Source organism: Aphelocoma coerulescens, chromosome 2 (assembly GCF_041296385.1).
Source record: "Aphelocoma coerulescens isolate FSJ_1873_10779 chromosome 2, UR_Acoe_1.0, whole genome shotgun sequence".
Lineage (NCBI taxonomy): Eukaryota > Metazoa > Chordata > Aves > Passeriformes > Corvidae > Aphelocoma > Aphelocoma coerulescens.
Window position 1 is genome coordinate 159,939,095 of NC_091015.1, and position 18,864 is coordinate 159,957,958.

The following is an 18,864-nucleotide window of genomic DNA, read 5'->3' on the forward strand; positions in this document are numbered from 1 at the left end:
TCACTGTCTGTCCTCTTAGAGATTTACTGCCTGAATACATTTGTCCTTCAGTGACACCACAGAGATAGAATTTCATCTACCTGCGATTTTACCAACATCACTAATCCCTCTGTCAACCTGATGAGTGTAACAGTCTTAAAGGTAATCACTAATACCACTGAAAAGAGCAACAGAAAAGAAATTTGCTAGTGAGTATATCAGCTTATATATATTCTTAACATTTTGTAGGTGATAGATGGTATAAATATTTGATTTGCTTGTTCACTTTGCTGCTCAAATATTTGTTAATTACACATTTGGGAAAAAAAAAAAAAAAAAAAAAAAAAAGGCAAGCAGGTCTAAGCCATGGGAAAAAAGCCTGCTTTTTAACAAATTCCTGGATGCTGAGACAGGTCTAGGGAGAGGTAAACTGTGCCCACATGAACAAGAGGCAGTTCTGTGTGGGACACCAGGTCAAGCAAGTTGAGTGTGGGGAGGGAAGAAGCTGTTATAGCTAGTAGGTTTCTAAGAGCCACAGGTGGGAGCAGAGCTGAAGGAGGAACAGCCATGGTTACCAGGAGAGAGTTAACAGGTCTTCAGTGAGGTATCTGTGCAGAAGGCTCACCTGCAGCCACTAAACCTGCTGGCAGGCAAGGCAAACGGGGGTAGGGTCCACTGTGCAGGGACATAGTGCACAAAGATGGAGATGTGTGCAGACCTTGCAAGTGTGAAAGAGAACCTATTTCTATCTCAGAGCTCTGTCTGTTGCAGTATTCCACCGCAACAGATGTTATCTGAGCACTGAACATCACAGCTGTTGCAAGTTTTTGTGTTGTTTTTTCTCCCCATAAATTACTGGGGTCCTCATCTTCACTATCTGTTTCTGATTAATGTATCTTTGACCCAGGGAGTAATGAAATACAGGCTTCCCTATCAGAAAAGATGCAAGCACTAAACCTTTGGGTAGGAAGTTTTTTCAATCCCTCTGATTTTTCTTTTTGATATGAAAATACTTGTGAATGTAATTTCTGCAGCCTAGAAAATCCAGACACTTGCCCTGTCATTGCATGCATGAAGTGCACATGTGTGTGTGAGTACTGAAGTGGCAACTAAGAAGGACTTGGGTATGGAGACACAGAATTAGTCCTGATATATCAGCATTTCCAGGAGATAAAAGTGCGGATTTGAGTGAAGAATAAGAACAGTCTAAATGAATGATATCTATATTACTTGGACTTTGCCCTAATGCAATTTCCTGAAGAATTCATGGATGAATTATTCAGGAAATTACATTAGGGCAAAGTCCAAGGCACGGGGGGAAGATGCACAAAGTGCAGAAAAATGTATTGCGCAAAAATCAGGAATTATTTCCTTGTTTGTAGAAAAATATGAGATGCTGCTTGGTCTATGACAAAATATGTTTTGGGCAGTCTCATGTTTGGGCTTAAGAACTAATTTTAAAAATTATTTCCATAGATCTTGCTTTTGGGGTGAAATCTTGATCTGCTTTGCCCACCAAGGTTCTGTTGGTGCTGAACTGATGGTGAGAGAAGAGTCCCAGCAGGTGATTTGTGTTCTCCTAAGTCTGGGAGAATCCTGCACTCTCTTTTCTGCATGACTTTCACTTCTCTGTTTCAGAGGCCACATTTGAGAGCAGTATTGCTTTACAAGACAAATATCTCAGTTCTCTGTGAAATTTGGATTCTTCAAGCACTCAGCTGCCATACATAGGACAAGTATATACAGGAGAAGATAGCTAATGAGCAAATTTGAAAGAACATGAAATATAAAGGTGAGGAAGTAAAAGTCAAAAGAATGATTTACATGTGGGTTTTTTGGTTGGATAAAGTAGGGAAAATAAATTCTTATGTCTCATTAATAATAAAATCAAAGTTTGAAGGAGGAATTAATTTTGAGAAGGATGGTCAAAAAGAGTCTAGAATCATAGCACAACACTGAAAAGAATTTAAATGCAAAGAAATGCACCAAAAATCTAGCTAAGTGATAACAGAGTCAGACAGGCAATATAAATTGATGGCCTGAAGGTGTTAGAGAGAGTGAGCTTGTGAGAATTAGCATTTCCTTAATATAAGGAAAAAAGAGCAATGAGGTGTGCACAACCTGGTGGTGATCTTTGCAAACTGAAGGAGACTGTGAAATAAGATCAAAGCAGGAAGAAACTAAAGGTTTAAGATGAGGAGATCTGTTCAGTGATAAAAAAAAGACAAAGTTTGTTTCAGGGTCTGGAAAAATTGTGCAACAGGCTTGTTGTGGAGATCAGCTTTCTCCAGATGGGGGGTTTACAGGTCACTGACAATAGATGATTGATAGATGAATCTCAAATGAAAGGAAGAGTCAAGTGGTCACATACTACACACTGGCTTTGAGCAACATTCTAAATGTCACAAGAGTTGAGTTAGTAACACTACAGAGAAGCTCTCAAGAGAAAAGTACCTTTAAGGAACATAACCTGAAAGGCAAAAAAGCAGAAAAACAGGTGAGGCAAAAGACTTCTGTTGTTTCTAAAAAGCCATTTAGTACAATATTAAAAGAATATAGTTGTCATTACATGTGGCCTCTGACTCTCTCTCCAGAAACTTGCTTAATTCTTCAAAATACATATCCAGTTGTCCCAGCGTTTGCCCCTTAAAACTCCTGTGATAAGGGCCTGGCATACCAGAAAAAAAGGAGGCTTACAGTGAGGCAAGGATCTATAGGGAGCAGACCAGAAGGAAAAGGGTCAGTGGATGATGCAAAGTGCCCAAAATATTAATCTAGCAATTTTTTAAAGTAGAAGACAGAAATATAAGCAAGATATGCAGAAATCTATCATAGAGCTATGCAAGACTAGGACTGAACAAGATTGGATATCCTCCTCATAGATAAAATCAGAACGAAATATTCCTCTGCATTCAGCACAAAACCGTACTTATTTGCAGTGGTACTTTCCACTCCATATGTTGGCATGCTCATTTGTGGGGTGGGTGTTTTTTTGGTGGTTTTTTCAGTGGGATGGGACTAAAGGTAGATAATACAAACTGAAAGTATTCCCAAATTCTCTTTTCAGAGAGTTTCTCAGCTATCCCTGCTGATAAGTGTCAGTTTAGGAAGAAACTGTTCTCCTAAGACTGTTGCTTGAACATCTTAGGCTTAGGAGCTAGAACCCATCTGATCTGTCTAAAGCTGTTAAAAAAGTTAAACTTCCTGTCTAAGATTACTCTTTAGACCCATTTCTATAATCAGTGGGAACCAGCAACCCTAACCAGTGAGTGGGGAGAGTGTGGTTCAGCTTGGGATGACTTTACACTTGGGCAACTTGGCTCTGGTTATTGACTACAGAATGATCTAGATGAGAAGTAATCTAAAAAGAAGGTCTCTAGTCTAAGTTACCTGAGCTGAAGCCTTCCTCATTAACTGAACCCTGAAGATTAACCCTTAAAGTAACATTCAGATCCATAACTGTATGTTAATGCAAGAGATATAGACAATTGTGTTCATATTCGGCAGCCAGAGCAGTAAAATCATCAGAAAATAATTAATCAGCTTCACATCAGAATATACAACCATGTGTTGTATACAAAAGAACCCAAAACAAAACCCAAGCTTCTTTCCAGATAACGACTATCTGTCATCAGGAAAAAAAAAAATGGACTTTATTCTCATTTCCAAGGGATGAAATCTGGATCTGCTGGGGTTTTAGTTTTCATTGATCTTTTAAAAAGCACTGAGGAAACATTTGTTCTCATGACGCAATCTCCTTCATTAAAGCAGCATGCGCATGGCTCAGTCCCAGGGCACGAAGCATGCGCAGATCACACGATCCTTCGGGAGAGGGGCTAGGACAGTGGTTCCCACCCACAGGTTCATGTGCTGCTGCTAGTCTTTCAGACTCCTCCTGATGTTAGCTACTCTTCCTCCCCTTGGTACAGTGGTGCCACTTCATTTGGCTTCCTTACATTCAATAAAATATGATTCTCAACTTCCAGCATGGTTCCAGAAACTGGGGAGATCCAAATCCATCCCAAACATGCTGACAAAAATGCAGGGTAGTTGCTCTGACTAGCTCGGATACACTGCCATTGCTTGTCTTGCATGCTAGTGCATTCTCTCCCTCGTGGGTTCCAAACCCTGTATCTTTGAAATGGGTCCCAGGATGAGAATTCCTTAACTCTGTGGTAGATACAGATCACCAGAAAGGGAGGAAAGTGAAAGCAGTGCAGACAGCTTCTTCCTACCTAAAGGAAAATTCAGGTCTTACATTTTTGGTCCCTGAGAGCAGTGGGAATTATTTTGGACCATCTGGGAGATTAATTTGGTGGCTGGATATACAAGAGAGAGCTGGTTTCTGCAGCACATGTTTTACCCTTGCTCAGAATAAAGAGTGGGAACCACTGAACTAGAAATATTTTCCAGAAACAGTCATGCAAAGAAATAATGCATTTACATCCCATCATGCAAGCCAGATACTCTCCTCTCTATCCTTTTCCTAGTATTGGAATTTCATAAACAAATGGTAAATGTATGAGGAGGAAAATAGTGAATTAATTCTAAGAGTGAATCAAACAGCCCTCTGCCATAGATTTGCCACTTTCATCTAACATGGACAAATGATAATCAGGAAGTTTTTCCATATTTTTCACAGTTTAGAATCACTAGATGTAATTAGCCTCAAGTAACTGGAAGTAGAAGGAAGTCATGTTTATTCCAGTATTTTTGTACCTTATCAGCTGAACTTATATGGGTGAACTTAGCTTTGGAAAATCAAACATTCTGAATGAGGTTTCCAGAAGTATTCTGTACTCTCCTTTGAACACCCTAATAGAAATTAGCATGAAACTAATGCTGTGACAGACATGAATTCTGCAGTGAACACGTTCAACTGATCTCAGAGAGTCCATGAGTTTTCTTAAGATAAAACGAAGAACATTCTCCACTTCCAAGGTAGTTCTAAACTTTAGCCAATCAGCTTTCCCTTTTATTGAGTAGCATTTTTTTCTTCAGGGAGGATCTCACAAAAATGTTCTTTCTCAAAATAGTTGACTACAGCGTTCTGAACACTAAAGACTTCACTTTGCATCCTGAATCTTGAGGTCTAAATTTGCAGGTTTCTAATGTCTGAGGAAACATCCCTTCTAAGTCAATTGGTGGTGTATGTCCTCATTGGTATTTAAGGGTGGGTATGACTCAAAATCCAGACTCACCAACCAATCAGATTATCTGCCCATAAACATGAGTACAAGTCAAAACTTCAGCTCAACTTTGCTGCCCTTCAGAAAAAGAAAGAGCCTTTACACACACTAAGGGCCTTTGTTTAGCCCCTTCTCTCATCCACACTTTCTAAAGGGGTTGGAGATGGATGAAAATAAACGATGTCACATAAATCCATGGGAAGAATAATCCAAATCCAATTTGTTGTGAAAACAGGATGGATATTTTTCACCAATGGATGCAGCCATTGTAGGTAGAAGGTGGGTACTTTTTGCTTTGAAGTGAACATATCATGTATCAAGCACTAGAAAGCATATCGAACTGCAAAATCAGTCTCTTAACTATTTTGCATGGGCCAATCATCAAATGAAAAAAATAGAACGCTTTGCTTGCTGCTTTCAAAAGCTGAAGAGTTCCAGCTAGAAAAGCTGAGTTACATGTTGATGTTTTCATGTTGATATTTGTGGAATGAAGTTGGAATGAGAACAACCAGCTAAAGTTGAACGACAGCAAGGTGTGGGATGGAGTAAAATACTTTGCAATTCAGTCAAAATATTGTTTCTAATGATGTGTCTTTCATATTCCTGAAATGCCACAAATTATGTCTCTTTGCAGGAAGGTAAAGTTCTTGCCCCACATCTTAGGTCACAGTTCAGCAAGATATTTAAACGTCACTAACTTTATTCAGATGGTCAAAAGCATCCACTTGTTTTCCATTTGCTGAACTAGAACCTGCAAATACACATGCAAAGATGTTGTTCCACTGAACTCAAATTCAAAGTAACTTGCATGAATTGTGTTGGCAGGGTTGGGACTGCATAAGGAACAGAGTTTAGCTCTTGTAATGTATTTTTCTCACAGTAAATTTCAAAATGATTTGCAGACTAGGCTAGTTTCATTTCCATTCTATGGAAACAGAGAAAAGCACCTGTTTCTAAGCAGATAATTGGGAGAGTCAGGATAACATCCCATGTTTTTTGAACAGCAGAACAATTAACTATTTCCAAGGTCATGCAACTTTCTTTTTATGCTTAATAACTTTTAAGTCTTATTGTCCCTTACTTTTGATGGTGGTTAGGTGAACTACTGTAGTAAAAACAGAAAGTGCAGGCAGAGAATGGCATGCAAGAAATATGAAAAGAATAAGGCTCAACTGTTACTTGAATGGATATACCTAAGTTTTCTGGTGAGGCTTGATCCAAAGAATGACTCCCTACTAAACATGACATTACTGTAAAGTGAAGAACAGTTATTAAGATGAGACGTTAATGATTATCCATGAAAAGCTCTATGAAAAAGAATGGGAACAGCCTTTCATTTGTAGTTAATGTAGTGTGCAGATCAGAGTGGCTTTTTTCTCCTTTCTGTTTTGGGCAGATGCATTAGGATGAAATGCTGGCAGTGAAGTTTTATGCCTTGCAAAGTAAGGTTTTATTTTCATTTTGTTGTTAGCACTGGCAATACAAAAATGAACCACATTTCATGAATTGTTTCATACTCACATAATAGGAAGGACAGGTACTGATTATGCCACTTAAAAAAATCAAGCCAACTTTAAAAAGGCACAGAAATATTATTTATCTTGTAGAGTTAAGGAAACAGGGATAAATGACTTTTCTGCAATCACATAATAATAGGTCTAGGAATATACATGCTCTCCTGATGTCTAGTTCTGCAGTTGGACAATGAGGATTGGGAACAAGACTCTAGGAGAAAGTTCAAAATTTTTCACTTAAGTGCCTGTACATACAAGTTTCAACACTAGTCAAAATCAGTGGAACAGCTGCTAACAGCAGCATTGAAAAATCAGGCCCCAATATTCATTCCCCAAACACAGCATAAAAATTTGGTCCAGAATAAACAAAATGTCCAGCAAGTAAATGCCCATCCTAAATGTAGGTCAGGCTCCCAAATGTTGGCTAAAAGACTCGCTGCACTCCAGCAAAATTGAGCATTAGTAACTCTTTCTCATAAATCTCCCTTCTTGAGAGATTAATTGATGAAAAGGCTTTGCAATACAGGGAGAAAAGCAATTGCTATCTGAGATTTCAAAGGGCTGTGAGGTTTAGGCATAGATTAAGGAAGAAAAAGCCAGTGGCACCTCTGGCATGAAGTCAGTAAACTCACCATCAGCGAGGCACAGAGAGCACAGCCCCAGTTTCTCCTGGTTTGGGGGACTATACAGGGCCCATAGGGAAGATGCTGTTCTTAAAGAGCAGCATCATAACTACCACTTCCCTTCACTGTTTACAGGACAGACTTGAGTTCCAGGGCAGTGCAATGTCCTCTTCACCATATCTCATATCTTCACAGTTTTAGTTTAAAGGGAGCTTCAATAAAGCCTTGGGCTGCTGCCAGACTTTACTTGATTTTTCACTATGAGAAGTCCTGCCCTGAAGCCTTGCCTTTGGATCCAGCTTCTGAAATGGACTTTTCCACTCATTTTTGACCCCTGTGTTCTTCCCAAATGGTCTAAGAACAAGGACCTATATCTGTCTGTGACTTCATCATGATGACAGCTCCTGCTTCTCTCCTGATCTAAGAGAGATCCTAGAAGGATCTGTCACACAGTTCAACTCTAGAATTGTGGAGATCCTAAAGAGCTTTTACACTATGCCATAGAAACCCTGCCACTTCCCATCCTCAAATTTTGACACAGCCAGGCCTCATTTTTAGTTTATTAAAAGCTTCTGTGAAAGCTTTGGACCAATTCTTCTCTCTCCTTTGTCAACCACAGATCAGACAGTGCCATTGATTACTACAGCAGCTTTCTCATTAAGTACTTAACTGATGGAAGAACCTGGAGACTGAGGCCACTTACGGGCTGCTCTCCCATTAGAACCATGTTCCCTTATTGCTCATTTATTTCAATACAGTCAAAGCACAAACTTCAGTGGAGTATGAGAAATAATTTCTATGCTAAATCACTGTAGGAGGAAGAAGATTTTTTTCCTTTTTTTTTTTTTTTTTTTTTAATTTTCTGGTTTGTAAATAAGAGTTTTATGAGAGATGGGAGGTGGTACTGTCAAAACAACCAGATTTTATGGCTCAATCCCATTTCTACTGAAGTCAATGGATGTTCCCACAAGTACCATTATATGTCTGTTTACCTGGAGGGTTTCCAATCCCTTTAATTGAATGCTTCATTCCATAAACACATTCCTGCTAGCAAGAAGGCTCCCATGCAGGTGTACTAATGATTTTGCTGAGGGTTATTACATATATAACAAAATAAAACTAAGACATATCCAGCTAGAATGAGGGGCCTTGGGATTATATTTTAAAAGATTTTGAGCTGTGAGTCATACTTTTCCATTTTTAATTCAGTGTGTCAATATAAAATAATTTCTATAGTCCTGAAAGCTACAGTAACTCAGAAGCTACTCCACAAACTGCTACAGGTGCAGGAGCTAGCAGGGCTGTGGCCAGCAGTAAACTGCAGCAGTCATTCTCTTACCTAATTTTAATTAGTTAATGCTGCTGCATATTATTAATTAATAATTAATTAATGCTGCTGCATCTCAGCCAGAACATTTTGACTCAAGGTATGGAATTACATACTCAAAAGGATTTCATCTCTTAAGCTCTCCCCTACATATTAAAGACCAAAATTCAGCTGTTACCAATGCTGGAGAGGGCTAAAATCTCCAGGCATCTGCATTAATGCAACTGAACTTGCTCATGACTGCTTAGCCTGGGCAGTTCCATGGTTGTAAAGTACTTATGCTCCGTGGGGGTTCAGAAACTGGGTACCACCCACCCAGTCAGTCTTTGAGGAGGGGCAGGTGAGTTCATGACTTTGTTGGCAAGAGGAGGAAGACATCCTTTCCCAATATTTTGCCACTAGAGCACTTGCCTGTATTGTTAGAAAACGTGAGATAGGTTCTTCTTTTCTGCTAAATGAGGCTTGAACCCAAAAAAATTCATAGGAGAAGAGCAAGTATTAATCTTTATTTTTTTGTTCCCCTTCCTTTATTGAAGTTGTCATGTGTTGCATGAAATATTTAAAAGACAAAACAAGGAATATAATTTTTCTTCAGGCCAAGGACTGGAACTGAGACCTGACTTCTGGCTTACTGTTTTCAAATATTGCTACAATTCTTGTTCCTTTTCTCTGTGCTGTAAATGGGGATGCAAATGAAAGTAGCTTCAGCATGAGTTTGTGGATCTATTTATCCTTTAATTGCTATTGAATTCATTGTGGGTCACCCCCTTATAGCAGTTTAATATTAAGTTTTGACTTACAGTTATTGTATGTGCATTTGACTCTTCCACTTAGCTAAAGAGAGTTATAAATATATAATTTCTATTTGAGACCTTGCAGGTTGACTGACAGTGGCTGCTCTGTTGTAGTCTTCAGTGACTGACCAGTACTAGGATTGATGATTCCTTCTTTCTCTTTACTTGGAAATTCCCTTGTGTGATAGGGAGTATTCCCATTTTTTTCAGCAGGGGAGGGACCAGGGCTTCAAACCTAATGTAGCTTTTACAGTACCACCAGAGAGACTGACTATCCTGCTGTTCCATTTTAGACACCCATCTTTGTCTTTATTGTCAAGAAATCTTTGAACATGTCAAACTGACACCGACAACATTGCTCTGTGCATGACTGTGGAGCAACAACAGCAACCAGAATCTTGAATTCGCCCCAGAACAGCCTGGATGATAAACCCTGGCTCTACAGCATGGATCAGGAGAAATCTAGACCACGATTAGTCATAACAAACAATAAAGCTGTTTACAGACAATCAGCAAGCAACACTGCCTTTGTACAGTTAGCATGTTAGCTGTGTTGTCAGGAAGCAGTCAGGAAATGGATTTGTTAATAATTTTTACTGATTACCTGTGGTGTTAGTAGCATGTTTTAGTTAACAGCTCATGAATCCACAAGGAACTATTTAGCTTGAATCCTCCAACAGCTGTATTAAAACACATATATATATATATATATATATATAATAATGGCAGCTACATACCTGGCAGTACCATCCAATTGCTCTTTCCTTTTATAGAAGAGAGGATGCATTACAAGAAAGCAAGGAGAGAAGAATCACATAATAAATTCAGCATATTTTTAAAACATAAATTGCTAATCTACTGTGAATACCTTATACATCTTTTGTTCTGTGACTGTAACTGACAGAGAAAGTGGAATAAAAGCTACATTTTCAACTAGCCATAAAGCAAAAAAAAAGTGATATAGATTCCTGAAACCAATCTGTGCTGCTTAGATTGGCAATCCAGTCCTTGGCGAGAAGTGATCTCCCCTGGTGAAGTGATCCCTCCCAGGACCTTATTTGCAAAACACCAATTAATTACATGTTGCATTTGAATCACAGAAGAACCTACATACAATGAGGAAGCTAGAAGTCACAATAATGAGTCCAGACTCCTTATGAGTCTGAGAATTATTATCCAAAAAAACCCTGCAGTCAAGAAACCCTGAAGACATTACTGTGTAATGGAAAATGTGGAAATAGAAGTGAGAAGAGATAAAGAAAAGGAAAGAAATGTACTGAACCTTAATTAAACACTTATGGTGTTGGTTTTTTTTAGGTTTTTTTTGTAGAGGTTTCCTTTTTGAAGTACATGAAATCAATTCTAAAAATAAAACAAAGAAAGGGTGAGTGTTTGTAATTTCCCCTTTGAGAAAGCAGGAGTCTGAAACATTTCAAATCAGTTTTGAGCAACAGCTGGAGCTTCAGTAGCAGTGCAGTGAGCACAACTACATGTGGAGACCTCTGAGTCAAAAAGAAGTTTAAGGGCACTTTTTTCAGAATGAGACACAACAGCAAGTCCAGAAAAAAGTTTAAAGCACTAACTTAGATACGTAATGCCCATTATTAGTAGCTGATAGTCTGTAGCTAAAAGTCTTGGCTTTTCATAGGGCTATATAGGTTTTTTTAAAACATTTTAAAATGTTAAGACCTAAATGTGAGAAAGGTGCCTGTTTGACCAGCAAGGAGAGTGAGGATCAGCCTAATTGCTATAAACATATAAACATCTGTTATATCTGAATGTCCTTATGTATGGAACGCTTTCACTGAACTCAGAAGTGGTGACTGAAATTAAACCACCACCTCAAAAAAGACTCCTCTTCCTCAGAAGAGTTTTCTGGAAACTATGTGTTACCTATGAAAGCCTCATTGACACATATATAAAGTCTATATTCCCTGTCCTGACTGATACTTCACAGAAAATGATGATGATGGAGAGGGGGACAATGCACTTACCTGAAAAATGGAAATGATACAATTGATTCATAAAACCTCCAGGTAGCAACTAAATCAATTCTGTTGGGGTTAGTAGCATAGTATCTCCAGGCAGCCTGAATTACAAGGGAGAGGAAATAATTAGTGTTAGGTTAAGTTATTTCCCAGCTGACTGCATCCAGACTGTTTCAAAGAACATAACAATGCACCTGAGTGATTATCTGGAAATTAATTACTAATCAGCCATACCAAATGAGTGTCACTGTATGGAAAAACTATTGACACTTGATTATGATTTGGGAGGGTTGTTAAAGGAGATAGGACATGGAGGGAACCACCAACAGAACATGACATTACATTAGACTTAACTGGTTTTATTGTCCTCTCTGGTACATCTAAAAGAGCTTCAAGCACTGCTGGACTTTCCTCCTAACGTATCATCAGAGGAAATTTTGCTGAGCAATTTTCTACTCCAGCATTTAGTTCAAATTAAAATGCTCGAAAAAAAATTCTCTAAGCACATACCTAAAATCCACTTTAGCTAAATAAGCTACCTGGTGAGGGGAGATGCTGTAATTTAAAAGGTGAATTCCATTAACAATTCATGCCTGCAGCCCCCTCTGTTTGCTAAAGCATGTTTCTAACGAGAACAGTAATTAATTTTAATGCCACTCAGTCTATTTCTCCTGAGGACTGGTTTGATCCTGAGCACCAATGCTTCCATTTGATATCACAGAAACTTTCTCTGTCCCTCTGTGAAAATGCTGCCATTTATTTCACTGCCATCAGGATGTGCTCCGTACCTAGTAAGAGTAAATCGTCTCAAATTTGTCAGCACACAGACTAATGATTTTAAGCTTAATATCCCAAATTCATAACAAAGCCCATAACTGAAGACCGTGAGTTAAGGACTATCTTCCCATTGAATTTTTGGATCATCCAGTGACATAATAGAAGATACAGGGTGTGTTTTAGTTTTTAAAACCCACACATTATTTATGTTATTTGCCTTGATTGAAACTGTCACTGTCTATTGTGTTACTTCTATTGCTGTTTTCACATCAATAACAGCATAACTCTGTTTGCACAGAAAAGTATTTTCTGAGGGGAACTGAAAAAATCTGGAGTTTGGAAAGAATGCATTTTCAACAACTTGTTTTCTGTGATTTTGTGGCACTGATGCAGAAGCTAGCAGTGGTGGTTTCCAGAAGCTAGCAGATGAGACCCTTTCTTCAAAAGACACAGTTCTTCTGAAAGATATTCTGGGAGTTGAAAGATTTCTCAAAACTGCAAGGGCCTCTGGATTATCTAGGTCAGTGTGAAAAAACTGACAAACACAGCTTCTCCCCTCCTCCAATGGGAAGTGAGAATTTGGGCAGGGGAGGAGTGGTGGCCCTGGTTAACATGATGCAGCAGTCTTCATGCACAAAACTTTTTCAAGGAAAAGGAAAGCGGCTGCAAACCTGAATGAGCTCAGCTGCCGGCTTTCTTCTTTTCTCAAAATGTTTTTGACGATGTTGCTCCTGGACCTTCAGTGCCAGCCCTGATCCCAAAATGCCCTGAAAGCATAGAGTGATGCAAGATTTTAGATATTTCTTACTCAGAATAAAAGGGATTAATGATGAGAGGAAGCAGGTCTGTGGGTGGCGATGGAGATGGCTGCATGGAATCGTTGTGTAGTTCCCATGCCTTTCCTGCTGCCCCACTCATGGGACAGGAGGTTGTCGTGATCCTCTCAAGGACAACAGCCACACCAAATCATTAAATCATTTTAAGGTCCTCTACAGACTTCTTGAATGTCAACTGCCTTTCCAAGCTGGAGGTGGCCAGGTGCTGTGCTACTTTCCACTCAGGGTAGAGTGAAACTCTTCTTGTGTGATACAAGAGCTGTGCTAAAACATACTTCGGATTTGGGTATACAGGACTTGTCATCCTCTGTGAAATTCTTTCCTGGATCTAAAGGAAAAATATCCTAAAATCTGGGATTGGGACAATTTCTGTTGCTGTTCAGCCCATCTCAGTCAGATCTTGTCTCATTCTTATCTGAGGACTTTGCAAACAATGAAATGTGCCCCCAATTCTAATTATTAAAATAGTGGGCCCTAAAGACTTTTAAAATATGTCTTGTCAACACCAGTAAACTACCACTTGCCAGTGTACAGTCTCATGAATTGACTTGTGGTTTCCCAGATTGTTCACTTGCTGGATTAATTTTGTCCTGTGCCAACTAGCACTGTCAGACAATGCCCACAGAGTGACTGGAGGAGTGTTGGGGTAATGTATTATTCCCAATAGGCTCTGTGCAAGGTTGGGAAGAAACAAGTTCCATTTACTGATACAGACCCGCTCACGTCTGTGGAGTGCTTCTTAAAAAGGGATTTGGTTCCACTGGTGACTTTGTTAACTTTACCTTCTTTTTGCAAGTGCACAGCGCTGGGCTGGGTCTAACGGAGGAGGGGAAGGTACTTACTGCAGGAAGAGCAAAGAAAGATACTCCAATGAGAGAGAATGTGGCTGCAATCAGCCGTCCCTCCCATGTTTTGGGGGTCTTGTCACCGTATCCAATCGTAGCGAGGGTGATCTGGGGGCAGAAGGACCAGGACTTGACGTAAGAAAAACAAAGCCAACAGCTCTGTGCAAATGTCACCATGATAGCTGCATAACTCACTTAGCCCTACGGGTGCTTTTGCCCAGCTTTGTGAAATAAGATCTTGATTATGGGCCAACCAGTTTTATTGGTGGCATCATAGTCCCAAGGCATTGCATGGAGAATGGATTTAGTCTCAAAGCAGCTGCCTCTTTTGGATGCATTTGCAGCAAGAGAACTCCACATGAGTCTCCTGCCCACCATCAGTGCACAGTTAGGAATGGGATTTGCCAGTTAATAGCTCGCAAACCCTTAACAGTAAGCCAGGACTAACTCTACCTGAAGTCCTGGTCTTTTTAAAACAAAGATGATTTTGTGAAAACTTGCTCCTCTCTGGCACAATTGTTAGTCTCCACCTGTGTACTTTTTCTAATCACTGAGACAATAGCACAACGTGCTGGATGTAAAAGGATATGAAAACATCCAGGTGTTCTATGCAACACCTGGTATCTTTTGACTAATAATGGGGGAGGGGGGTATTTTACATTTATGAGTGAACTACACTAAATAAAAAAAAAAGCTGCTGAATTTTAGTCACAGCATGACATAGTTTTCCTTGACTATCAGTAGCAAAGTAACATGAGTTCTGGAATGGCAGGAACATTCTGTGATTGAATGAGTAGCGGTGCAAACCAATGGTCCTCTCTTCATCAGAAAAGACAAGAACAGAGGTATCAAAGGTCCCTCTTGTTCAGCACCCTACCATAAGTGGCATTTCCTGATCTTTGGGGAATGCATGGAAGACACAAGAATTATTGAGTTAACCTTTCCAGGAATATTTTTCTACTTTCTGCATCTGAATGCAGAGACATCTTCAGTCACTGGGTCCTTAGGAACCAAACTTCCATGAGTGTCTGCCTCAACTGCCCAAATGTTTGGTGCTCTTTGATAGCCCAACAGACCCATCCATTGGCCAGCTCTGGTTCTGCCATTTTCTGAGGGACACAGCTCTCACAGGCAGGAAACTGCTGGCATGAGAGCTCAGTCTCCCATACTTTCTTATGCCTGAAGAGATGCTCCTCTAAAAGAGAGGCTTCCCAGACACAAGGAACATAGTTTGATTTCTGAAGGAGGTTTAAGCCCCTAAGGACCTTTGTCTGAAAATCAACCTGAAAATCAACAGGATTGTAGATTCTGTTAATTGGTTGTAGGGGTACCCCTACTTTGGTAATGTTACATGGGTAATGTGCCTTTAATCCAAATATAGCAGCACTTGCACTGTGATCTCTAAACCTTTATCTCTTCTTGCATATGAAGTTTTTCAGAACGGTATAAGGTATTTTTGGAGTCACTTACCAGCCCCCACCACAGTGCATCTGCATAGGTTTCAAACTCCTCTTTCATCTCCACCCCATTAGCATCTTTTTCTGGAACATCTTTCTCAACCAGATAAACAAGAAATGAGGATAAGATGAGTGTCAGGAACCCGATGTACCAAGCAGTGATGAGTTCCTGCAAAAGAAACAAATAAACATGGAAGGGCTGAAAAGAGCTTCAATATCCACAGTGGCAGAGTAAACATCAGGAAGAGAGAGAAGGACAGAGGATAACAGCAGAGCTGTCACTGCTCGCTTTGGTCACATCCATGTCCAGCCTATCTCAGCACTTAGTGGGAAATAATGCAGAGATTTACAGGAATTAGCCCTTACATGGAGTCTTTCTTAGGAGCAGCCTGGAGGAACCTGCAGTTACGGTTCTGCATAAAGCAGGGTTAAGGGTTTAGCTGCACTCATGGCACAGGGGCTGCAGGGCTCTGTCCCTGCCCTTGACTCTTCCTGTTCCTTCTGCCCCTGGGCTTGGTCGGTCTTAGCAAGTAATTGAACAGCTCTGCCCTCTCCCGACCTCCAGAGAGACAAGGCTGCAGGATGCACTTCCATCTCTTCATCCATATCAAAGCAGATTCCATTATGAATGATGTTTTCAACATGAATTCATGCAACAACAGACCTTGAAAATAATCTGTGTGCAAACAAACCCCGAACTTTGGTGTTTTAGAGACAATGACTAAAGTGGAGTGTGTGTCTAATCCCACTGAGGTGGGACATGCAGCCACCCAAGTTAAAATCCCAGCAATATCTGAAACAAGGCAGAAACAGGTTTTTTTAAGATCTTCAAAAGTAGGTAAAAAAATCAATATTCCAATTCATTTTATGAGAACTGTATTAGGACAAAAAAAGAAAAAATGTTGCAGCTGAGAACTTTGTGATTGAATCCTGAGAAAAGTGAAAAACTTTCTTAGCTAATTTCTGGTGTGCAAGCACAGCAGGAAATTGTTAGCAAAATTGTTTCATCATTGTCTCCAGTAAAGAAAAGTTCTCACAACCCCTTCTAATCTCCCTCAGCCAGCTGAGGTCTAAAAGTGCCTGATGGGGAACCAAACAAGTAACATTTGAATGAAATCTGACACAATGAATCTTTAACAATTTCTAAACAATGTCTTTGGTACATAGACTTCTTCCATGATCTGTTTCCTGAGAAACATTTTTGACATAAGTGTTTATCTGCCACCTGTCTTGTAGCAAGTTTATATGATGAAGAAGCAGAAGTTGGTAAGAAATGTAGCATGTTGGGTATCCCCATCAGCCCCTACACAGAAGCAAAGTCTAAATATGCTGTGCCAGCTGGCATTTTAGCTTTCAAAACCCCCTAAAATGTCAGGAACGTCATTCATGGGTAAGAAAAAGCAGTATGCATGTAGTGGAGTATATGTAATTTTTCTACATCCTGTGCAGATGAGAAATCTCATCTAGAGGATTTTAAAGGAAATAGTATTTAACTTGTAATAATGTTTTGTGAAAATGCAAGAACACAAGTATCTGTCTGGTGTAAGATAGGTGTGTCTGGTGTGTCTCACTACAGCATCAAGTTAGACCAAGAAAAGATGACTTTAGAAATTTTTGCCTGTCTGGGTTCCCACTGTGTCCATCTCTGTATTGTCTGACCTATGCTTCCAAAGAGAAATTTTACCAGTAGATCCCTCTGAAACCACATTTCTGTGCACATTTCTCAGGCTAATCAGCCTCTTTCCACCCCTTCAGAGTCCTCTTCCATCTGTTGATCAGACAAGTCTGAGAAGCCACTATACAGGCGTTTCAAGTTCACAGGCATTTCTGTCAATGATTTCAGCATCCTACACTATAAAAGGAATGTCTCTGCTCCCATTCAGAGTAAAGGCAAAATTCCTGTTGTAATGTGTGGGAATGAACACGCTCTCACTTTCCAGCACGACTATTGAGCACAGAAAGGTAAAACAAGGGGCAGAAATCGTTCAGAGAACGGAAAATGGAATAAAGCTGGAAGAAAAAACTGTGTTTTGAACTGTTAAACATAACCCCAAGGCACTGCTGTGCCTGTGCATCCCCTCTCTTTCGTTTAACTCTTTCTTCCCAAGCCCCAGCTGAGCCCTGCAAGCTGCTCACTTACTTTGCTATGTGCACAAATAGCTGATCCTAAAAGCTTCCACGTGCCGCCCCGCCTGTCCATTCGGAGCATCCGTAGGATCTGAAGGAAGCGGAGGCTTCTGAGAGATGTTGCCAGAACATTGCCCTGGTTCCCAACAGCAACCACTGGCACTGAGGCAATCAGCACAAAGATATCTGCAAGGCGAAAAGAACAAAGCCTGCCAACAAAAGTGGCCCCATCACCTGCTTCTTAATCCCATCTGGTTGTGCTGCAAATTTCCCTAGGCATACTTTGAAGCTGCCTGAAAATGCCTTCTCTTGCCGGCTAAACAGATATCTGCACCTGCCACAGTCAGTATCTGGAACAGAACCTCCCAGAAAGCCTTGGGATCTCTTTACAGATCAATGCACTAGACCTGAGACATTGAGCTCACTTAGGGATGCATGGAAACAGCATCCTAATGCTGACAGAAAACCAGCCTTGATTTCATCTGTACCACTGGAACACCACAGTGAACAGGTCAGCAAATGAGAAATTCAGGTTTGATGGTACACTTACCATTTTATTCTTTTGGCTGAGTTTTCCCACTAACATCTCAAAGCAAGTACTACTATTATTTTTTTTTTAATGCTCACATGAACAACTTGCTGATAACTGATTACATAACTTCTTTTTTTTCTTTCTTTTCCTTATTTCCCCCTTCTTTTTGACCTGTATACACACACAAGAAGAAAGTGGTACCAAACGACTTCAAACATTCTCTGGGCGCTCAGTCTTTGAATTGTCTTTATATATTCTTTCCAGCCAAAAAGAATGGATTTCAGATTTATTCACTTCCAATCATTCTCGAAACAAACTTGTACCAGTGACAAATGAGAGATGATATTAATAAATCCAGGATATCTTCAGTTCTTTACCCAGATATCAAGGAGGATTCATTCTTAGAAGTGAGATTACACTTCTACTGAGAAGGCATGAGACAATATCAATCCCACTTGCTCACCCTCTGCTGCCTTCACAAACCTACTAGAAGTATAAGAATTATCTGTACAACAGTAGCACCCAAAGGAGCATTACTAAATTGAGGATAGCACAGATGCACAAAGAAAATTTGTTGCAATTTTGTCTATCATTAGACCCATGAGATAAACAAAAGTGGGAAAGAGAGGTTTGTATTCATGCAGCACCATGGCTCTCCAGAGTGCTATGTGCTGTACAAATAGAGAACAAAAACCAAGTACTTGGCCTGAAAAGCATCAAAACAAGTGAGGGTATCCTAAAATCAGTGAACGAATGGGGATGACAGGTGCTCCAGGCAGAGTGATCTCCTAAATGTTGGCTGGTTTGTTTGTGGATAAAATGAGGAGTTGCAGGAGGGTATTCAAACATGAATAATGAGTAATTATGTTGATAATT

General features: G+C 39.9%; 1 protein-coding gene across 1 annotated transcript in view; it reads right to left on the bottom strand.

Annotated features, from left to right (window-relative positions):
• The window catches only part of KCNQ3 (potassium voltage-gated channel subfamily Q member 3), a 199,047-nt gene that overhangs the window by 15,342 nt on the left and 164,841 nt on the right, over positions 1-18,864 (bottom strand). Inside the window, exons 4-9 of the mRNA XM_069005499.1 lie at positions 17,470-17,642; positions 15,343-15,498; positions 13,870-13,980; positions 12,863-12,958; positions 11,421-11,515; positions 10,164-10,190 (exon numbers count right to left, since the gene is read on the bottom strand). Of these exons, the coding sequence (XP_068861600.1) occupies positions 10,164-10,190; positions 11,421-11,515; positions 12,863-12,958; positions 13,870-13,980; positions 15,343-15,498; positions 17,470-17,642 (658 nt within the window). The remainder of the gene's footprint in view (positions 1-10,163; positions 10,191-11,420; positions 11,516-12,862; positions 12,959-13,869; positions 13,981-15,342; positions 15,499-17,469; positions 17,643-18,864) is intronic.